Genomic DNA, 19,005 nt, shown 5'->3' on the forward strand with positions numbered 1-19,005 from the left:
CCCCCACTTCACACATCCCTCTCCCATTCTTCCCTCTTCTTCTTCTCCTCAGAGAAACAGGAGGTCCCCCAAGGGTACCAATTTACCCTGGTACATTAAATTGCTGCAGGACTAGGCGCATCCTCTCCCACTGAGGCCAGACAAGGCAGCCCAGTTAGGGAAATGGGATCCAAGGGCAGGCATCAGAGTCAGAGAGAGACCCCGCTCCAGTTCTTGGGGGATCCACATGAAGACTAAGCTGCAAATCTGCTATGTATGTGCATGTTCTTTGGCTGGTGGTTCAGTCTCTGTGTGTCCCCATGGGTCTAAGTTAGCTGACTCTGTAGGTCTTCTTGTGGAGTCCTTTACCCCTCCAGTTCACTCAAACGTTCCCCCAACTTTTCCATAGTACTCCCCTAGCTCTGTCTAATATTTGGCTGTGGGTCTCTGCATCTGTTTCCATCAGCTGCTGGATGAAGCCTCTCCAGAGGAGTCATGCAAGACTCCTATCTATGAGCATAGAGGGATAGTATCCAAATTATATAAAGAATTTAAGAAATTAGACACCAACAAACCAAATAACCCAATGAAAAAAATGGTGCACTGACGTAAATGGAGCATTCTCTTTTTTTTCCCTCCTTTATTAATTTATTCTTGTTACATCTCAATGGTTATCCCATCCCTTGTATCCTTCCATTCTTCCCTCCCTCCCAATTTCCCCTTATTCCCCTCCCCTATGACTGTTCCTGAGGGGGATTACCTCCCCCTCTATATGATCATAGGGTATCAAGTCTCTTCTTGGTAACCTGCTGTCCTTCCTCTGATTGCCACCAGGTCTCCCCGTCCAGGGGACATGGTCAAAGGTGAGGCACCAGAGTATGTGAGAAAGTAATATCCCACTCTCCACTCTACTGTGGAGAGTGTTCTGTCCATTGGCTAGATCTGGGTAGGGGCTTAAGGTTTACCGCCTGTATTGTCCTTGGCTGGTGCCTTAGTTTGAGCAGGACCCCTGTGCCCAAATCTGCCTATCATAATGTTCTACTTGTAGGCTTCTAGGACCCTCTGGGTCCTTCTACTTTGCCTTTCTAAATGGAGCATTTTCAACGAAGGAATCTTGAATGGTCAAGAAACACTAAAAGAAATGTTCAGTGTCCTAAGTCATCAGGGAAATGCAAATCAAAATGACTGTGAGATTCCATCTTACACTGGTCACCATTATCTTACTTTTTAAAGCTTACAGAAATGACTCTCATTCCTTGGCTAAACGGTCCCTAAGAGATGGCCAGTTTTTTAATGTCAACTCAGCTGGATCTGGACTTTTTCAGTAAGACTATTTGAATGTAAAGACCCACTCTAAGTGTGAGTGGTGTTTTCTAGTGGCAGCCAGAAAAATTGCCATGGAAGAAAAAAAGTTTGCCTGCTGCTGCTGCAGTCCTTTACTGATCTTAATTCAGTTTCTGTGGCTTCCCAATACAGCTCTCCCAGAATCCTCCAGGCCTTTCATGCCAGGGTGGGACTGCTGAGACACCCATCCTTGTGTGTTCTTGGCTGTTCCAGGATGAGACAGTCATTGTTGGACTACCTGGATCTTACTGTGCAATTCAAACCAAAGAATCCCTTCTTAATAAAAACACATCAGTTCTTATCTTCTAGAGAACCCTAATACAGCTCCCTCCCAATTTCCCAGCCAGTTGGAGCCAATTGACATCATTCCTCTAGTTTAACTCATCTGCTTCTCTTTCTCCAATTTGAAGATGCTGTGGAGGTCCAGGATAATATATTAGTTGCTGTGTGTGTGTGTGTGTGTGTGTGTGTGTGTGTGTGTGTGTGTGTGTGTTTGTGTTTGTGTGTGTGTGTGTGTGACCACAATACCTGCCAGAGAGTAATCAATATACAGAAGGGAAGGTTTATTTTGGCTCCTGGTTTCAGAGAGTTTCAATCTGTTACTATGGGAACGGCAGCTCACTCTATGGCAGTGGGGCGTGTTTGACATAGCCTGCTGGCATAGTGGTGGATCAGGAAGTAGGAAGTAGGGCAGAACTAGGGGTCGAGTCTAACCTTCAAAAGCTTACCCCAAGCAGTTTACTTTCTTCAAACTAGGGTCCTCATTCTAAAGGCTGTGTAGCCTGCCAAAGCAGCGCTACGACCTCGTAGTACTGATATCTCCAAAATGCTGGATCTTCCGCGCAACTTGGCAGCCCCTTCACCAACTGCCTCTCCTGAGCTCTCTTCAAGGACCCGAACTCTGCCACAGGGTTCCCAGCTTCAACTTCTTCCCATGACTCCTTCAGTCCTGGAGCTCCTAGTGCAAGAGGCTGCGCCTTCAAAGATGGCCTCTTTTCACCTCTCACGGTGCTGTACCTCAGCTGTTCTTCATGACTTCTTTGTGCTTTCAAAACAAGTACCACCCCAGAAAATGCTTGCACATCACTAAGTTTGGCAGCCAGTACAAGGTACAGCTGTGGCCCTAGTCTGCACTACAGCTGTGTGCTCAACATGAGAAACAGTTCATACAAGTGTTGGTCTCTTCTTAATTAAAGTGGATTCTTCAACCCCAGATGACCAGCACCAGTAGTCCTAGGAAAGCAAAGGTTTCACTTTAGTGGTTCATAGCTGATTCTTTTGCACCAAATGACCAGAACCATAGGTTCTTAATTTAAAAGCTCATAAATGGCCCTTTTAGAATCTTTACTTTTCATTGAAACTGCAAAGGCCAGGACTCTTTTATCCACATTGACTTCAGCTTTCTCGTCTTCCGAGATCACCCATGCCCAACTCCGAGAAGTCCGGTAAGCTCTGAGCACTCAATGGCTTTTTTTTAGTGTGCAGTTCCAAACTCCTCCATAATACTCCACAAACCAACATGGTCAGGTCTGTCACAGCAATACCATGCCTGGTACCAAATTTCTGTACTTGTTAGGACTTTTATTGCTGGAGTAAAATACCATGACTATAAGTACCAGTTTTACATCATAATCCATCATTGAAGGGTATAAGAGCAGGAACTCAGTTTTTTCAGTTGAGTTGAAAAAATTCAACTCTTCCCAGATAAATTTAGCTTGCGTCATGTTGAGAGGAAATACCCAAGACAAAGTTCTAGCTATAGCAATGAGAGAGAAATAAAGGGAAACACAGTAAAACATAGTAAAAGTGTTTGCAGATGATGAGAGACTATAAAGTCTCCTAGAGCTGATTGATACATTTGATAAAATGGCAGGAAAGCAAAGAAAAATCAGCGACAGTCAGCAGCTTTTCTACATGCCATGACGGTACACTGAAAAAAAAATCAGGGTAACAATTCCAATTATCTTAAAACATTTCCATTTCACAATGAAATCTTTTTAAAAATTATTATTATCATGTGTGTGCCTGTTCCATGGCATGTGTGGCTGCTTGAATGTGACTTGAACAAGGAGGACATAAATGGGCATGCTAATGTGGAGGGAGAAAAGCTTACAAGGCCTCAACCCTACACAAAGAACTACAATGAACTAGGTGATGCTATACCAGCTGGGTACCCAATACCACGTGCTCAGCCCTGGAAGCATGTGCCTACAAGCAAGACTATATGGACTGAACAGGGTGTTTTTTTTTACTTAGGAATGTATATCTATATATAATATACACTATCTGTATGTATACAAACATGTATGTCTGCGTAACAACAACTAAAGCAAAAAAAAAAAGTCATGATTTTTAAAGAAAAAAAAAGAGTTTGGAGGAAAGGAAAGGAGGAAATGATGTAATTACAGTACCTAAAAGTAAACCTATTTTTTAAAGTTATACTAATTTGACCAGGAAGCTTCCAATTGCTGGTTGCTATAAATGCCTTAGGTAGGATATTCCTGTGGCATAATCACCTTTAAGTACAGTTTTGGACACCGGTTTTGGTGACAACTTGAAATTACTGCAGTATTTTTTTTTAATCAAGAAGTGCTCTTTGCTTATAAATGTTTAAGGTTACAACATTAATTTTTAGTGACCAAAACATGATTTACTATGAAGTGAGAAAGCTAAGGCAGATTTCAGGTCTTCTTTCTTAGAAAAGATTTTCTAAAGAGGATTAGTACCAAAATATCACCCCTCACACCTGACCCCACAGCACCTTGGTGGCTTCCCTCCACCTGGAGAATAAAGCTGTTCACACCTTTGAGAGCGGCTTCAATGCCTACTTACCATCAAGGTTAAAGAACATCTCTATGTCTAACTACACACCTTTTGTCTCACAGGGATATCTTCAGACGCTATGGTTTCCTAATATTCGTGGCTACTTCATAGCACTCTGATCCTCTCCCTCTCAACTCCTTGTTTTCATTTAGGTGAAGGAAAATGAGCCTTTTTGTTGCTGTTGTTGTTGATCCTACAGATGTTTAAAACCAGTCTTTGAATCCCAATCCATATTATAAGAATAAAGTGGGGCCAGTTGGTAGGGGATGAGGGCTCCCCATTTCTGAGGACTAGGGAAAGGGGATGCCTGGGAGAGAGGGACAGAGGCGTGATCGGGAGGAGATGAGGGAGGGGGCTATGATTGGGATGTAAAGTGAATAAATTTAAATAAATAAATGTAATGAAAAATAAAGTGAAACAATGAGATAAGTTGATGATGACCGTGAGGACGGTGTGTGTGTGTGTGTGTGTGTGTGTGTGTGTGTGTGTGTGTGTGTGTGTGTGTGTGTGCGCGCGCAGAGGACAGGGATTTGCTCCTTCCATCTTTATGCATGCTGAGCACCTTTCCCTGATGATCCATCTTGTGAAATCTACAATAAATCTCTAAAACATCTGATACTTTCTTCAGCAAACATGGCTAGAAGGAGGAACACTCAGCTTTTTGTCAAGGACTTTGGATTTCAACTGAAACATTGTTCCCTCTGCTGGCAGCTGATTAAATGCCATCTCAAAGATGGTATTTACTTTTGAAGCTAGTCTAGAGGACTAGGATTTTGGAAATCTTTTCATTTTTATTCTCTTTTGATTTACAAGGAGAAGAGAAAAAAAATGAATAAAATTTATTTTTGTCCTAGTAAAAATATTTTTATAAATCTTTCCAATTTTTTTCATTTTTATTAATTGTACAAAATATGCTTCCTTGTGATGTTTCATATATTAAACTTTCATCCTCCTCAATACCTTATTATCATAGCAGGTCACAGGTGGTATGAAAAGAGAGGTAGGGAGGAAGAGGGAAAGCAGTAAGAGGGAGAGGGAGAGGGAGGAGGGAGGGATAATTAACACTAAGGATACTGAAAGAGCCATAGGAAAATATACAAATCATACTATTTTATGTGCAAAATTATACATAGCATACACACTCACACAAAGTTATGCCATTATGGGCGATTCAACAAAATCCCAGTACCAGGAAGGAGAAACCTTCCTAGTTGTTGGTCAGCGCAGTCCAAGAAACTGACAAATAACACGGACTACTGTGGTTGCTCTTGCTTGCCTCCTAGAAACCAGAGGGAAGTCCCTATTGTTGAAGACACCTCACACTTTCCACACAGGAAACCCCCTCCCAGCACTAGTTCTTAAAGTGCTAGAAAGTGCTATGCATGCTGCCAAGGGAGAAAAACATTCGAAAGTCCTCCTCAGCTGTGATGCTGGCAAGCACAGCAACGAGCACAGGACGATATCCTGTCCTGGTGGCACCCAATAGCTTTGCCCAACAATGGTTGGATTTATAACCTGATTAATAGGAGCGAATTCGTGTCTGATACATTAACCCTAGCCAATTGCCCAAGGCAGTCCATATAAGCAGGACTGAATGGACGCAGCAGATTGCATCTATTTATTTATATGTATGTTAATATATAACAATAATGAAAGAAAAGAACAATTTATATAATACCGAAAGCAGGAGGGTTTAGAGGTGGAAGAAGATTCTAATAGGGGTTCAAGATCATCAAGGTATATTATATACATGGAATGTCAATGACACCCATTAGTTTATACAGTTAATAAGTGATAATAAAACTGAGAACAAGAAGGTACAGCACTGTCCCATTAGGTAGAGCATGTCGGGGAAGAGATGGAACAGCATGCCACCACTAAGGTAGCCATTTTCTGTCCCATGAGGAGTGTGGCCTTGAGAGAGGGATGCACACACTGTAAACGTAATCGTTTCAGGTAGTACTATCTGTGCCATTGCTACAGTAATTTAGGCTCAGCACATGACTCTGTCTTTTAAAGTTGATTGCTAAGTTAAATATAGGTGCTCCAGTTAAAGTTGCTTCAGATGAAAAAGGAATATTTTAGTGTAAGCATCTCCCATACAACAGTACAGAGATACTCATTCTAATAGCTATTTTGTCGTCTGAAATACCTGTATCTTATTTGTAAAATCCCAACTCTACTGTAAAAACTGGACTTCTACTCTGTTTCATTTTCCCTGGAATACTAGTGGAGCAGGCAGCTTAACTCACAGCACAGCATTTATTGATTTCCGGTGCTCGATTTTTGGGGTTTCTTCATATGGGAGATGTTAGTGTCTTGTTAAATAAACAATAAGCGGCTTCCCTCACTTGGCAAAGCTGGAAAGCTGGCCCTAGGGGCACAGGCTCCAGAGAGCTGGAGGCCTCACCAACTCAGCCACCACCCAGGCCCAGGTGCAGGGCTGTGAGTTGGCCTACGCCAACACCTACCCATCTATGAGCTTCTGGAGCCTGTGAAGGAGCTGGTCCTGCAGAACCAAAGCTGCAGGATGTCCATGACACAGGGCAACGACAGGGGTCCAGGTGAGGATCCAGTATTGATGTTGTACCAGAAGCCAGAGGCTTGAACCAGGCTAATCGATCCTTACAATGTGCTTGGACAAAAGGGCATACTGTGTGATACACCATGTGACATACCACAGTTTCCAAGGCAGCACCCCCCCCCCTTTTTTTTTTTTTTTTTTTTTTTAGTTTTTGTTTTCTTTTGGGAGATAGGCTGCAAGGACAAAGGGCAGATATGGAAAGACTGGGAGATGAGTGTGGTTGGGGTGCATGATATGAAATTCACAAAGAATCAATAAAAAACAAAGAACAAAAGTGAGAGAGATATGAAAAATATATAGCCTGAAAACCTTTTCTCCAGTCCGTAGGCTGTCTCCACAATTGAGCTACATCCCCAACTGCGTTTATTCTTAATTCTTGGGGGCCTTTTGATGCATCTTTGTATTACTGAGTTTTGTCTAACGTTGTAATTATAATTGTGCATAGCTATAACACCCCTTTTAGGACTGCCTTTGTTATATCCCAAAGGTTCTCATACCTTGTGGTTTTGTTTTCATTTGAGTCTAGAAATTCTTTTTTGTTACCTCTGCGATTTCTTTAACAATCCATTGATTATTCTAGTGGTCCAATCTCCAGGTGTTTGCTAAATTTTGTCATTTCTATTACTATTTTTTTTTTGAGAGGGGAGATTCTTTAATTTATACTGGGTGATGGTACAAAAAATGGTCCATGGGAAAAGAGGGAAAAGAAAAGAAAACAAAAGAAACCATAACTTGGTTAATAACTTGAACCTGATCTCCCCCATGGTTCCAGCCAGGAGCCCAGTCACTACTCAGCCAAGCCAGGGTTTACTAGTGGCCCCGAGCGACATTTCAGGGGGAGAGGGAGGAAAACCCTGACATTTCCAGAGTAAAACAGACAATGACAAGGGGTAGGGGACATTGCTCGTGGGAGCCTGGGAAAGGTGTAGAAACAGGGCTCTGTGGGATTGGAACCCATGCTGAACAGAACTTGCCTCTGTGTCCAGCACCTTGGGGTGTGGGCTGCAAGACTGGAACAGGCTAACACAGGTGCTGCTACCTGGACGAGTCCGAGCCTCTCTTGGGAAGATGCGAACCATCTCAGCTCCAAGGTCCTGTTGCTCCTTGAGGGTCCTGCAGCTTTGAGGGCAGAGGGTGGGGAGTCACAATCCATTGAGGCAGAAGAATTACAAACCCACTTACGATCCAGACATTAGCATTTTGATGCTTTAGTGCCCTAGAAGGAACCCTGGGCATCAACTAGGCAGACAAAGGAAGACAGGGAAAGCCCAAGGCTTTGCTTTAGGCCTGTTTGTGTGGGGCAGGGGGCAGGGTGGAGTGAATAAGCAAGTCTCTCTTCCAGTGGCAAAGACAGTGCTCCCACTTAGATCTCTGGGACTTTGACAAGGAAAGATAATATCTCCCCACTTAAATGCCCACGTTAGGGAAGATGTAGGGAAATCCTACAGCAGAAAGCTATAGAAGTATGTGGAGGAACAACAGTTCAAGCATACAGTCACTTTAACGTGTGGATCCCTACTAAGGCATCAAACTGCACTGAGACAGGAAGTTAGTCCAGAGGATGAAGAGCTGGGTCTCAGTAGTGGACCAGAGCCTGGGATCCTCAAGTGCTAGGGGCCGACGTGTGTTGCAACAGCTGAAGAGAGAGAAAGGTGGTTTATCATTTGGATGGCCAAGACCAATTAGCTTATAGAATGCCCCCAGGCCTAGGTACCAGTGGAGGGGAGAGCTCCCAACTTCTGGGCCTCTAAAGGCCAGGCTCAGGGTGCTGGTTCTCCCTGAAGACCACCCACCTGGCCTAAGGAGGTCCCAAACCTTTCGGAGGACCAACTACCCCTATGGCTTCTCTGATACTGTGTAGATCAGGGTGTGTGTGTGTGTGTGTGTGTGTGTGTGTGCGTGTGTGTGTGTGTGTGTGTGTGTGTATGTGCATTGTGTGTGTGTGTTGTGTGTTGTGTATGTGTGTGTGTGTAGGTCTGAGGTACACAGGAACTTTATGGAAGGTAAAGCTGGGGGTTGAGAGGGCTGGTGGAAAAAGAGAATAACAAATCCTTTGTGAAACAGAAGCTTGAGGTCTGCTGTAATCTGGTGCTGGCCTTCAAGCAGTGGCACCCTCTGGAAGGCATCAAGCAGGGCGACGGCAGGTGCTGTCTCTCAATTTATTAAAAGCTCTTTTTATAATTTGTTTTAAACCTCAGCTCTATTTTGTGGTTGTAATTTTCAGTTCTGGCACTTTCATTTCCTCTCTTCCACACTCTCAAATTCTCTAGTTTTCTGGCAAACGTTTCTATTTTGATCTAGCTTCATTTATCTTCCCCCTATCTACCTAAACATCTCTTATTATAATTACTTTCAAATTACCAATAAACTCTACTAACTAGAGTCTGTGACTCTGGCTCTAGTATCTGATTTATGTTTTCATCATTACTTTTAATCAACTAGTACTGCCTGCCTGTTAGCATTATATATATATATATATATATATATATATATATATATATATATATATATATATATACAGGTGCTGTACATGGGTGACTGTAGTGCCTCCAAGTGACATTACTTTATACTCAGGACTCACCCTGTCTTCTGCGGAGCAGTGGGGTTTGCTTGCCTTCATAAAACATGAGTGCGTGGAGGAGAAATAGGCAGTAAACTTCGAACCCCTACCAAGACCTAGCCGACGAACACGATATTCTCCACTGTTGAGTGGAGAGTGAGATCTGATTCTCACGTGAACTCTGGTGCCCCTTTTCTGACCATGTCCCCTGGATGGGGAGGCCTGGTGGCACTCAGAAGAAGGATAGCAAGTTACCAAGAAGAGACTCGATAATCTTAGAGCATACATAGGGGGTGGAAGTCTCCCTCAATCACAGACATAGGGGAGGGGAGAAGGGGGGAAGTGGGAGGGAGGGAGGAATGGGAGGAAACAGGGGAAGGGCTAACAATCAAGATGTAATATGAATAAATTAATTTAAAAAAAACATGAGTGCAGTTGAACTGAAGCTGGAGCCTTTGTGTGGAGCTTCCCAGAGTGAGAATGTCAGTTGTTCATCCAATCTTTTCTCTCTACTAGGTCTTCAGCTGCAATCACTGTGTTTTCAGTACTGTGAGCGTGAAACAAACAAACAAACAAACAAATCGCCCTGGCTTCACAGAGCCTCCTAGAAAGATATTGCTAAACATTTTTCATCCAAATCAAACTGTAAAGATGGAACCAGAGGAGGAATAGCCCATAAGATGATCACCTCAGCAATGGGGGCAAGAGCTTGAAAAACAAAACGTCACTGAGAGAAGAGAGGGAGGGAGGGAAGGATGGAGGGAGGGAGGGGAAAATGGAGGGTGGAGACAGAGAGATATAGATGGATAGATCTAGAGGCACAGCCTTATTTGGATAAAAATTGAAACAAATCATAAAGGATATTTTTGGGACCATGGGAACCTTTAAATGGATTATGAATTAGATAGTAAGAATAAGGGATTTTAGATAAAATGATAGTACATATGGGGGGGTAGCCTCAGGGGATTTATGTTCAACTATTTAGAGGTAAAGTATCATTTTTGAAAAACGCTTCAGCAAAAAATAAATGAAACATGTTAACTTACCTCTCTCTCTCTCTCTCTCTCTCTCTCTCTCTCTCTCTCTCTCTCTCTCTCTCTGTGTGTGTGTGTGTGTGTGTGTGTGTCTACCTGGGCTTGAAAGTTTTCAAGACAAAACTACACTGCCACATTCCTAGTCTTTCATCAGTTGCTCATTCTGTTTTAAGCTCAGGTGACGAGCTCCCGTTCACATCATCTAAACTCACTGGAGCGCTCACCATATATTACAAAATATTTAAGTGGGAATAGCTACGCTGCAAAATCATTTTACTTCATTCCTTATTTTATAAAATGGAGTGAGGTAAAGGTACCCACCCCATAAGCTCAGTACCTGGTGTAGAGCAGGCATCCAAGGAATGTTGTCTACTGAAATTAATCAACTTTGCTCATGATGGATCTAATTTTACCTGTTTGATATCTTGGGGATTTTTAACTTAACTATAAATGAAAGTACAAATGACTGCCCATCTTATGTACCCTTCTATATTTGTTTCCTGATCTTATGACTCAACTTAATTTTGCTAAAGATGTTAGGATATTTTAAGTCTTAGAGAATAGGTAAAACAAAATCAAAGCAAAAGGGAAATTAAAACGTCTAGGGATTTGTAGATACTTGTTTTTAAACTCTATTTTATGTGGGGTATTGAAGCCTCCATCTCCCTTAACCCTGGGTATGAGAAAGAATGTTAGTGGGGAGAGGGGGGCTCTACTTCTCCCAGGGGTTTAGGGGGAATTCCGTTCCTTTGGGGCAATACCAATCCCCATCAACAGCAAATGCAGCAAGCAGTCTCCAGTTGCTGTGTAGAAATGTTTCTCTCTGTCCACCCCACCATCCATCTCTGCTCTCTCAAAACTGTTACACCACACCAACACCTTCTCCATCCAGGCTCTTCTATGTATCTTGAGAGTCCTACACAATGCCCCTCTCCGTGTTGCATGCAGGCCATTACCAGTTGGCAAAACCCATGTCCCAAAGGAGGTAATTATCAGCTGTGGACATACTAAAGCCCAAACTAAAATCTCACAGAGTTTACAAAGAAACCAAAAATTCCATTACAGGGATATGCTATATTTTCCAAATTATGTATATGTAATATTATAAATATATACACAAGTGTCTTAACGGCCATAGTTTCTATGCATTTTTCTACTGATAATTATCTAAAACTAGGTTATCAGAAATAACAAGAGAAGGGTTTCTAAGTTTATTTTTACATAGTAAATTTAATTAAATAAGAGTTTTTAAAAAACACTAGAAAAAATAATATTCCCTTTGAATTATCTTGATGCCTTTACACAGTGTATGTAGTCACTATAGCAATTTATCTCTTAATGAGAACACAAATTCTTCCATTTGGCCTATCTACTCATGTTCTCAGATATAAACGGTTTGACCTGATAAACGAGTGATGCATATCATCACTCAAGCTCCAATGTGTTCCTTGTTATACAAAGAATTATTTTAATAAAACAGAAAACAAATTTAGGTTTATTCATTTAACTTGCAAAGATAATACTAGAATTTGGTTGGGGTGGCCAATAACAGAAGACAATAAGTATATAATATTTTTAAAACTGAGTTTATTTTTAAGTACTTATTAAAATATAACAAAACACTTTAAGTGCCACTTATAGCTTTGAAGAAGACTAGTGCAATCAACTACATTTTAACATTAAGATTGAGTATCTTATACATGCCAAGAATTATTATATTTTGTATTTCAATATAGTCTTTTCTACTAACAAACAGTAAATTTGCTATCATAATGAAACATATTTCATATTACCCACAACAATATACATTCTGCATATGATTACTACTAATAAATAGTACAATAAATTAATAAAATATTTTAACAAATAAACCTATAGCAAAATATAAATTAAAATGTGGTCCCTATCAATAAGAAATTCACACTCTATAGGGGCAGGTAGACAAACAGTTCAACACAGCGTGACAGCTTCTGAGAATGTTACAACGAGTTGTATAGAAACTGTGGAAGGATGACTTAATCCGGAATAATACAGTTACAGAGGATTCACAGGCGAAAGATGCCAAGTCAAGAACTGAAGGTGGAGGAAGGGGAGAGCCCTTCCGTGTTAACTACCGAGAAGCCCTGGCCACTTTCCGAGGTAGGGGCTGAGAGAAAAACTAGGCTCTTGAGTTAATGAGCTCTGGTTCTGGCATTACTGACTTAGCTATGATTCCAACAGCCTGGCACAGGGCTATCTGGGATAGGATAGGCAAATCTGATGTGGAGTCATAGATACAGACACCATAAGCACCAACAATGGTTGTGGTGCTGGGGGACTAGATGTTCAGAGTGTGAGAAGAGGGTGAAACTCTGAACCTTCACGAACACCAGCATATAATGAAATTTTGTAAGGTGAGTGCAAGAAGAAATACATGAGATGCTTGCCTCCAAACTAAGGATGACAAGAACCAACTGTCAAGTGGACCACCACCACCACCACCACCACCACCACCACCACCACCAAAATGTATCAAAAGACATAGGAAGTAAGTTACTGGTGTCTTAGCAACAAGTTCAGTTTTTCTGGGAAGAACAAGTTAAAGACTGAGAAGGAAATGAATGCTGAGAAGATCTGAGGCAAGGAGCTACAAAGGACACAAAAGTGCATGGCTGGAGATCTTTAAAACTAAGACGTGAATGTAACCTACAGGTATCATATACCTGAAAATGAGGAAAATGAGGAGCCCGGTAGGTAGGGCTCCTAGTGCAAAGCTACGATACTGACGTAAAGCACAAGTGTCACACACTTGAAAAACTGTATGGGGAGGGCAGGGTCTCCAGTGCACTTTACACTAGTTTAGACAAGTGGCCTGACTAGAATCAGAGCTGTAAACACCACAATCCTCTCTCTTCCACCCCCTTTGTTTTTCTGTTGGATGTGTATTCTCCGACTAGGAACCCACTTCTCTTTGTGGCAGGAAACAGTTGCATCACTTGCCTTCCAGTTTAAGAAACAGGTGGTTTCAGTCACCATCCTCTTAGGCTCAGCGCTGTGGCTGAGAGAGAGGATGCCATGAGTAAGAAGGACGGTCCCCTGATTAGTGCAATCTTTATTAACAGGAAAAGGTGACAGGCAGAATGCTCTTCTCAAGAAATAGCTAACACCCATCTATATATGCTGCTGTCGTACAGCAAGATGCTTTCCTTCAGTCTCCTTCCTATTTTCAAGATTTCAAAGTGCTTTTTAACTATCTCATCTTAAATTAAATCAGCAGGGCATCTTCCTTTCCAGTTACACATTTGTTAAGATGGCATCAGCAGAGGACAATGCTGTTAGGCCTAGAAATTATGGCATGTGACTATCAGCAGGAATGGGGAGAAGACAAGCGGAGAGACAGCAGCTACCTTCAAGTACCCAAATGGCAAACCTGGAGAAAGACTAAACCAGTCTAGTCCGAGCACGTAGAAGCAGGACTAGCTATGGGTACCATTCTTTTAAGAGAGTTTCTAGTGATTGCAGCAATCCTGGGAGAGGAACGCCTTATACTGGGGATGCTCTTGAGCTTGGCCTGTCTTTGTTCAGGAAATGACTGAATAGTCCTGCAAACTGCACTGACTGACTTTCAACTCTTCTCTTTTTCTTTTTGTTTTGTTTTGTTTTGTTTTGTGTGTCTTTGAGATGAGGTTTCTCTGTGTAGCCTTGGCTGGCCTCGAACTCAGCAATCCACCTGCACGCGTCACCATGCTTGGATTATTTTCAATTCTCAAAACACTAGGAGATGAGAATCATTCATGCGATGCAACAAAAAGACCTCGTATGTGGCGGGGCAGTGTCCTAACGGCTGGCGGGTTAGGAAACAGTGCTGTTGTAGACTTTTTTTTCTTTTTGAGACAGGGTCTCTCTGTGTAGCCTTGGCTGTCCTGGACTCGCTTTGTAGACCAGGCTGGTCTTGAACTCACAGTGATCCGCCTGCCTCTGCCTCCCGAGTGCTGGGATTAAAGGCGTGCGCCACCACACCTGGCTTTGTAGACTTCTTCTTCTTCTTCTTCTTCTTCTTCTTCTTCTTCTTCTTCTTCTTCTTCTTCTTCTTCTTCTTCTTCTTCTTCTTCTTCTTCTTCTTTAACTGTGGTAGTTTGATAAGAAATGTTCTAACAGGCTCCGGTATTTGAATGCTTATTAGTCCCTGGTTGGTAGGGATGTCTGAGGAGCTTGAGGAGATGTGGCCTTGCTGGAGGAAGTACATGTTGCTGGAGCCACACTTTTGCGAGGTTAAGACCTCACCTATGTCCAGTTTGCTCTTTCTGCTTCAGGCTTTTTGTTGAGGATGTAATTCTCAGCCTAACCTCCATGGTACTCCTTGCTGCCACGCTCTCGTTGAAGTGATGGACTCCTGTAAGCCAAATAAACTCTTCCACAAGCTGGCTTTGGTCCTGATGTTTTATCACAGCAATAGAAAGGTAAGGAAAACCCTGTACAAATGACCATATTTGCAGATACTTTTTTTTTTATATAAACTATGATTTACAGATTCAGGTGGAACAGCCCGGGAGAGAGAATGCTGCTACATAATTTCCCTTTATGAAAAAAGAGAAACAAAGTTGAAAAAAGATCCCTTGCTGCAAAGTTACATTTTAACAAGTTCAAGTAGGGCTCAGAGAATTTTCTCTTTTAGGAAAGGAGAAACATCTAAGAGTACACTAGGTGGCGCTATCAAGTGTTGGGAAGAGAGTTTGGTGGTCATTAAAGTCCTGAAGCTTTCCACACGTTCTCAGCCTTGAGACTAATCTCAGGTTTGTAGAAAAATAATGAAAATCTTTATCTGAGAGCTTCAGCCCCAAGATCAGATCAAGTTTAAAGAAACTATAGGTTTAATACATTTAAAAGTAGCTTCATTGTTTGACAATTCAACCTGTTCACTCAAGTGGAAACTGTAAAGTTGTTAGCGGGTACATTTACTATTAAATAAACATATTGCAACTATTCATTTGGTTTTTGCTCCTATGAGTGTACACTTATGTTCATTTATAATGAGTCTTTAAATAGTTTTTTCAAAAAAAAAAAAAAAACCCAACCAACCAAACAAAACACACTGAATTCTTTAAGGCTTAAATAGAAAATAACTGTAAATTCTATCATTTAAAATAATGTAATATTCTAACATAAATACACAAAACAATACATTTCAAAACCATCCTATCAGTCTATTATTTCTTATAAAATAACATATCATAATTTTCCCACAGTGTAAGACCAGAATTTTTTTTTTTTAGCTAAAGTGCAAAATACCAACAAAGCTTCGTGTTCAACTGTGTTTTCTTTTAAATGTTAAATATTTAAAAGGTCAAGAAAGACCTTGCCAGATTTTAAAAAGTCTTGTGCAGTTTGAGTCATTTTAACTCTGTGACAGCAAACTACTGCCATTTTTCAGTTTCTCTTTCCAGTTCTGCATCTAGAATTTCCCCCCATGTGTCTGCATCCATTGGGCACATAGCTTTTTCTGGCAGGCTGACAGGAGAACGGATGTTGCTGTATCTGCCACTTAGCCACTCGTGTTTCACTCTGCTCTTCTGGTAATTTCTTAGGAGTATTACCTGAAAGGCATAAACAATCACTGTTCAAAATTCTCTGGTAGCGTGGTTAGCTAGTGAGTGCCTGAGAGCAGAGAAACTCGGTCTCATCACTGAGGTTAATTACTGATGTGGAAATACATACGAATCACATTAATAAACCCATGTGTTCATGGGTGGATTAGTGTACATACAGAAAGCAGCCCATTGTATTGGAGGGTTTCATAAGCTGGAACAAAAGTCAACTGGTTTCTTCACCTCCCTTCTGCTTAACAAGGAACTGTCCTGACTTTAAGATCTGAGAGATATACAAAGGTGGGTGGAAAACTTCTATGCCAATAGAAAGAGGATAATAATTCAACTTTAACTCCTTCCCTAAAGTCCGGACATTCTGTGTGTTAACCCTAAGAACAGATTCTAGAATTGTCTTAACTGTGCTACAACAACCCTGTGGACATCACAACAAATTGCAAAGGTTGAACTTACCCTCCAGGTATAACCACTTTCTATATCATCATCGATTTCCTTCTGGCACACGGCTCGTACAGTCAAGCAGTGAGGTTTCCATAAGGAGTCATTGCTTCTTATCGCGTGATTCCAACTTGTGCATGTCCCGGAAGCTCTGCACAAACTCTGAATGTCTAGCTGGCTGAAAATTTTAAAAGTGACTTCCATGGGCAGCAGTTCAACAAAGTTACTCTGACTCTCTGTTTTTCTCCTTTCAGTATCCACAGAATTCAATCCTGTACCAGGAGCTTTGAAATTATTGTTCTTCTTGGAAGCGTTCTTCATAGTTTGCTATTTTAGTCAACTGTCCTCATATGTGACCTACAGGGCAAAGTTTAAATACACTCAACCTTCTCAGACGGGACTGAACTGTGAATCCTGTCCAGAGTCTGACAGTCCTGAGATATGATCTAAAGAACTTTATACTTCTTGACTTCAGCCTCTCAATCTGCAAGATGGAGTCCGTGCTGTCTGGAGTGAATAAAACAAGCAGCCGCACATCTGAATTGTCTACGGGAGGCCATAACCACATTCCTTTCTTTTTTAATATTTTTGGCAAAAATTTTACACGTTTTGTTTCTTTAAAGAAACAAAGGATACACCAAAGCTGCCAAATACAAATAGCCAAAACCACTATGAATGTAACATTTATATAATTCCTGATTGTTTCCTGGTTCTTCTTGCTGTAGGTAGTTTATTGTATATATGTAAAAAAATAAAAATAAATGAAAAAAATAGGATAGTATTTTTTTTTTAAAAAAAGGGAAATGATTCTCAACATCACGCATTTACTGAGTTTAGTAATAATGGCCACTTTAATATTTGTTGAACACCTGTGTGTGAACGGATGCTTTACTTTTGAGTTCTTTGCCTTCAATATGACATAAACACAGACCTGCTGGCCTTTTAGTAATTTATTTAAGAACTATTTAATTACTTGGATGTACTGGACAGGTGCATATTCTGGACATAAATTTACCTAAAATGGGCAGGATAAAATCCTGGCTATAGTTAGGGTCTCACATGTTCAATTAAGCTTTAAGAATGGTGTTTTAGAAATGAATCTATCTTATATACTTAGTTATGAAGTGACAACTACAATCTAACTAGCTTAGAAGAATTCAGCTAGGAACAGCATAAAGCCATCGATTTAAAGCCCAATTTCCGCTAATGTTCTCAAAGACCACAGGGTAAGCTTCTGGAAGCATGCCTGAGAACACTGCCCTCGAGCTACTTTGCAATATAAAGACAAATTTGTGTTTGCCTACAATTAGCTTATAATAATATTTACACTCCCCTATATAGTGGGGAATCAGGCTACAGCAGAAATTTGATATATTATCTTCACTCAGCTACCACCAATTCCTTTTTCAGGTGTATTTATTATTCAAGTTTTTGTTGTTGCTGTTGTTGTTTGTTTATTTTTAGTTCCTGACATCATAATAACTGCCTTTAACAAGCCTGTTTATGATCCAAACTGGTTGTGGTGTAGAGCTGTAATGTTTGTATCCAACAATGTTTGTATCCTTTAGAAATAGAAAAATAGAAAGCAACTTGGTGGACAAAACAAGACAAAACCCATTAAGATCAAGTATTTGCAATGAATCTTTTCCCCTCCCACAGATTCAAACTAACACCAAGGCAGTATATTTGAAAAGAAATTTCTATTAGGAGGTTGTTACACTGTATTCAAATGTTTGCTGCATCTCCCAGTTTCTCACTAGCAATGTTTCTTTCTGTCAAAGGAATTTCACAAGAGGCAGAAAGCTTTTCAACTGAATAGTCTGTGGTGCCTGGATCATATTCCCCAAATTCCACTAGTAATCTTCTAAACTATCTCTACTGAATGCTTGAAAACTTTCCCATTTATGCCGCTTCTTTTCGAACCAACCTCACGGAACTATTAAGTTAGCTTGGAGCCCTTCCTTCCAAAGATTTACTTTTATTTGTACGGCGGCTGGTTTGCTTTCATGTAAGTCTGAGCATAGCGCGGGCGCACTTCCCCGCGGGAGCCAAATTGGGGCGTCGGATCCCCGGAACTGGAGTAACAGTCAGTGGCAAGGCCTTCGGTGGGCGCTGGGAGCTAAGCCGGGGTCTTCGGGAGGAGAGGGCAGGGCTGGAACCTCTGGGCACTCTCCAACCCTTCCACCCAACTCGTTGGTCAACTGTCACCGGGAGTTGGAGAGCGGGGCAAGAGCACTGCCAGGCAAGACACGGGGAGCCCCCACCGGTGGCGCTGGGCACACCCGCATCTCTGCCTGCTGTGAGGGCAGGTGTCGACCGGAGAACCACCGAACTGCCGACCGCCGCCGAGCACGCAGCCCCACGTCCCGGGACCGGGAGGGCGGCCTCTCCTACCTAAAGGCGCGGCGCTGGCTCCTCCCGCGATTTCAGTCCTAGGGATTTGAATCCTTCCCGGAAGTCCTTCATGTCCCGCCCTCTTAAGCCTCGCTCCTCCGCCCATTTGTACGCGCGGTGCCTTCTGGGATTGGTAGTTTTCCAGGAGTTTCATCACCATAGAGGAAGGAAAAAAAAAAGCAGCCAGTGACTACAAGGTCCAGCGTACATGCTGAGTGACAGCTACCTCCCCCATGGGCGGGACTCCCAACCTGTTTTGGTGGCAAG

General features: G+C 41.7%; 1 protein-coding gene across 3 annotated transcripts; it reads right to left on the reverse strand.

Annotated features, from left to right (window-relative positions):
• Window positions 1-12,815: 12,815 nt before the first annotated feature.
• FBXO48 (F-box protein 48) lies at window positions 12,816-18,855 on the reverse strand. 3 transcript variants are annotated; one of them, XM_084798528.1, is made up of 3 exons: window positions 18,739-18,855; window positions 16,360-16,701; window positions 12,816-15,897 (listed from the first exon to the last, which is right to left on the reverse strand). In XM_084798528.1, the coding sequence occupies exons 2-3, from the start codon at window positions 16,663-16,665 to the stop codon at window positions 15,718-15,720; spliced, it is 486 nt and encodes a 161-aa protein (XP_084654654.1). In that variant the 5' UTR covers window positions 16,666-16,701; window positions 18,739-18,855; the 3' UTR covers window positions 12,816-15,717. The 3 variants fall into 3 exon arrangements, with proteins under 3 accessions (XP_084654654.1, XP_084654653.1, XP_084654652.1); XM_084798527.1 differs by having other exon boundaries at window positions 16,360-17,906; window positions 18,739-18,795; XM_084798526.1 differs by having other exon boundaries at window positions 16,360-18,802.
• Between the last annotated feature and the right edge of the window lie 150 nt (window positions 18,856-19,005).

The sequence above is a fragment of the Acomys minous genome (assembly GCF_964271855.1).
Source record: "Acomys minous genome assembly, chromosome: 10".
NCBI classification, from domain to species: Eukaryota; Metazoa; Chordata; class Mammalia; order Rodentia; family Muridae; genus Acomys; species Acomys minous.

What these genes read in the sequence shown, in the direction of transcription:
- FBXO48 (XM_084798528.1), bottom strand. Translation starts at nt 16,665, where the DNA reads ATGAAGAACGCTTCCAAGAAGAACAATAATTTCAAAGCTCCTGGTACA. An exon ending in AAAGTGGTTATACCTGGAGG is followed by an intron (nt 15,898 to 16,359) that starts GTAAGTTCAACC and finishes TATGCCTTTCAG; the next exon opens with GTAATACTCCTAAGAAATTA.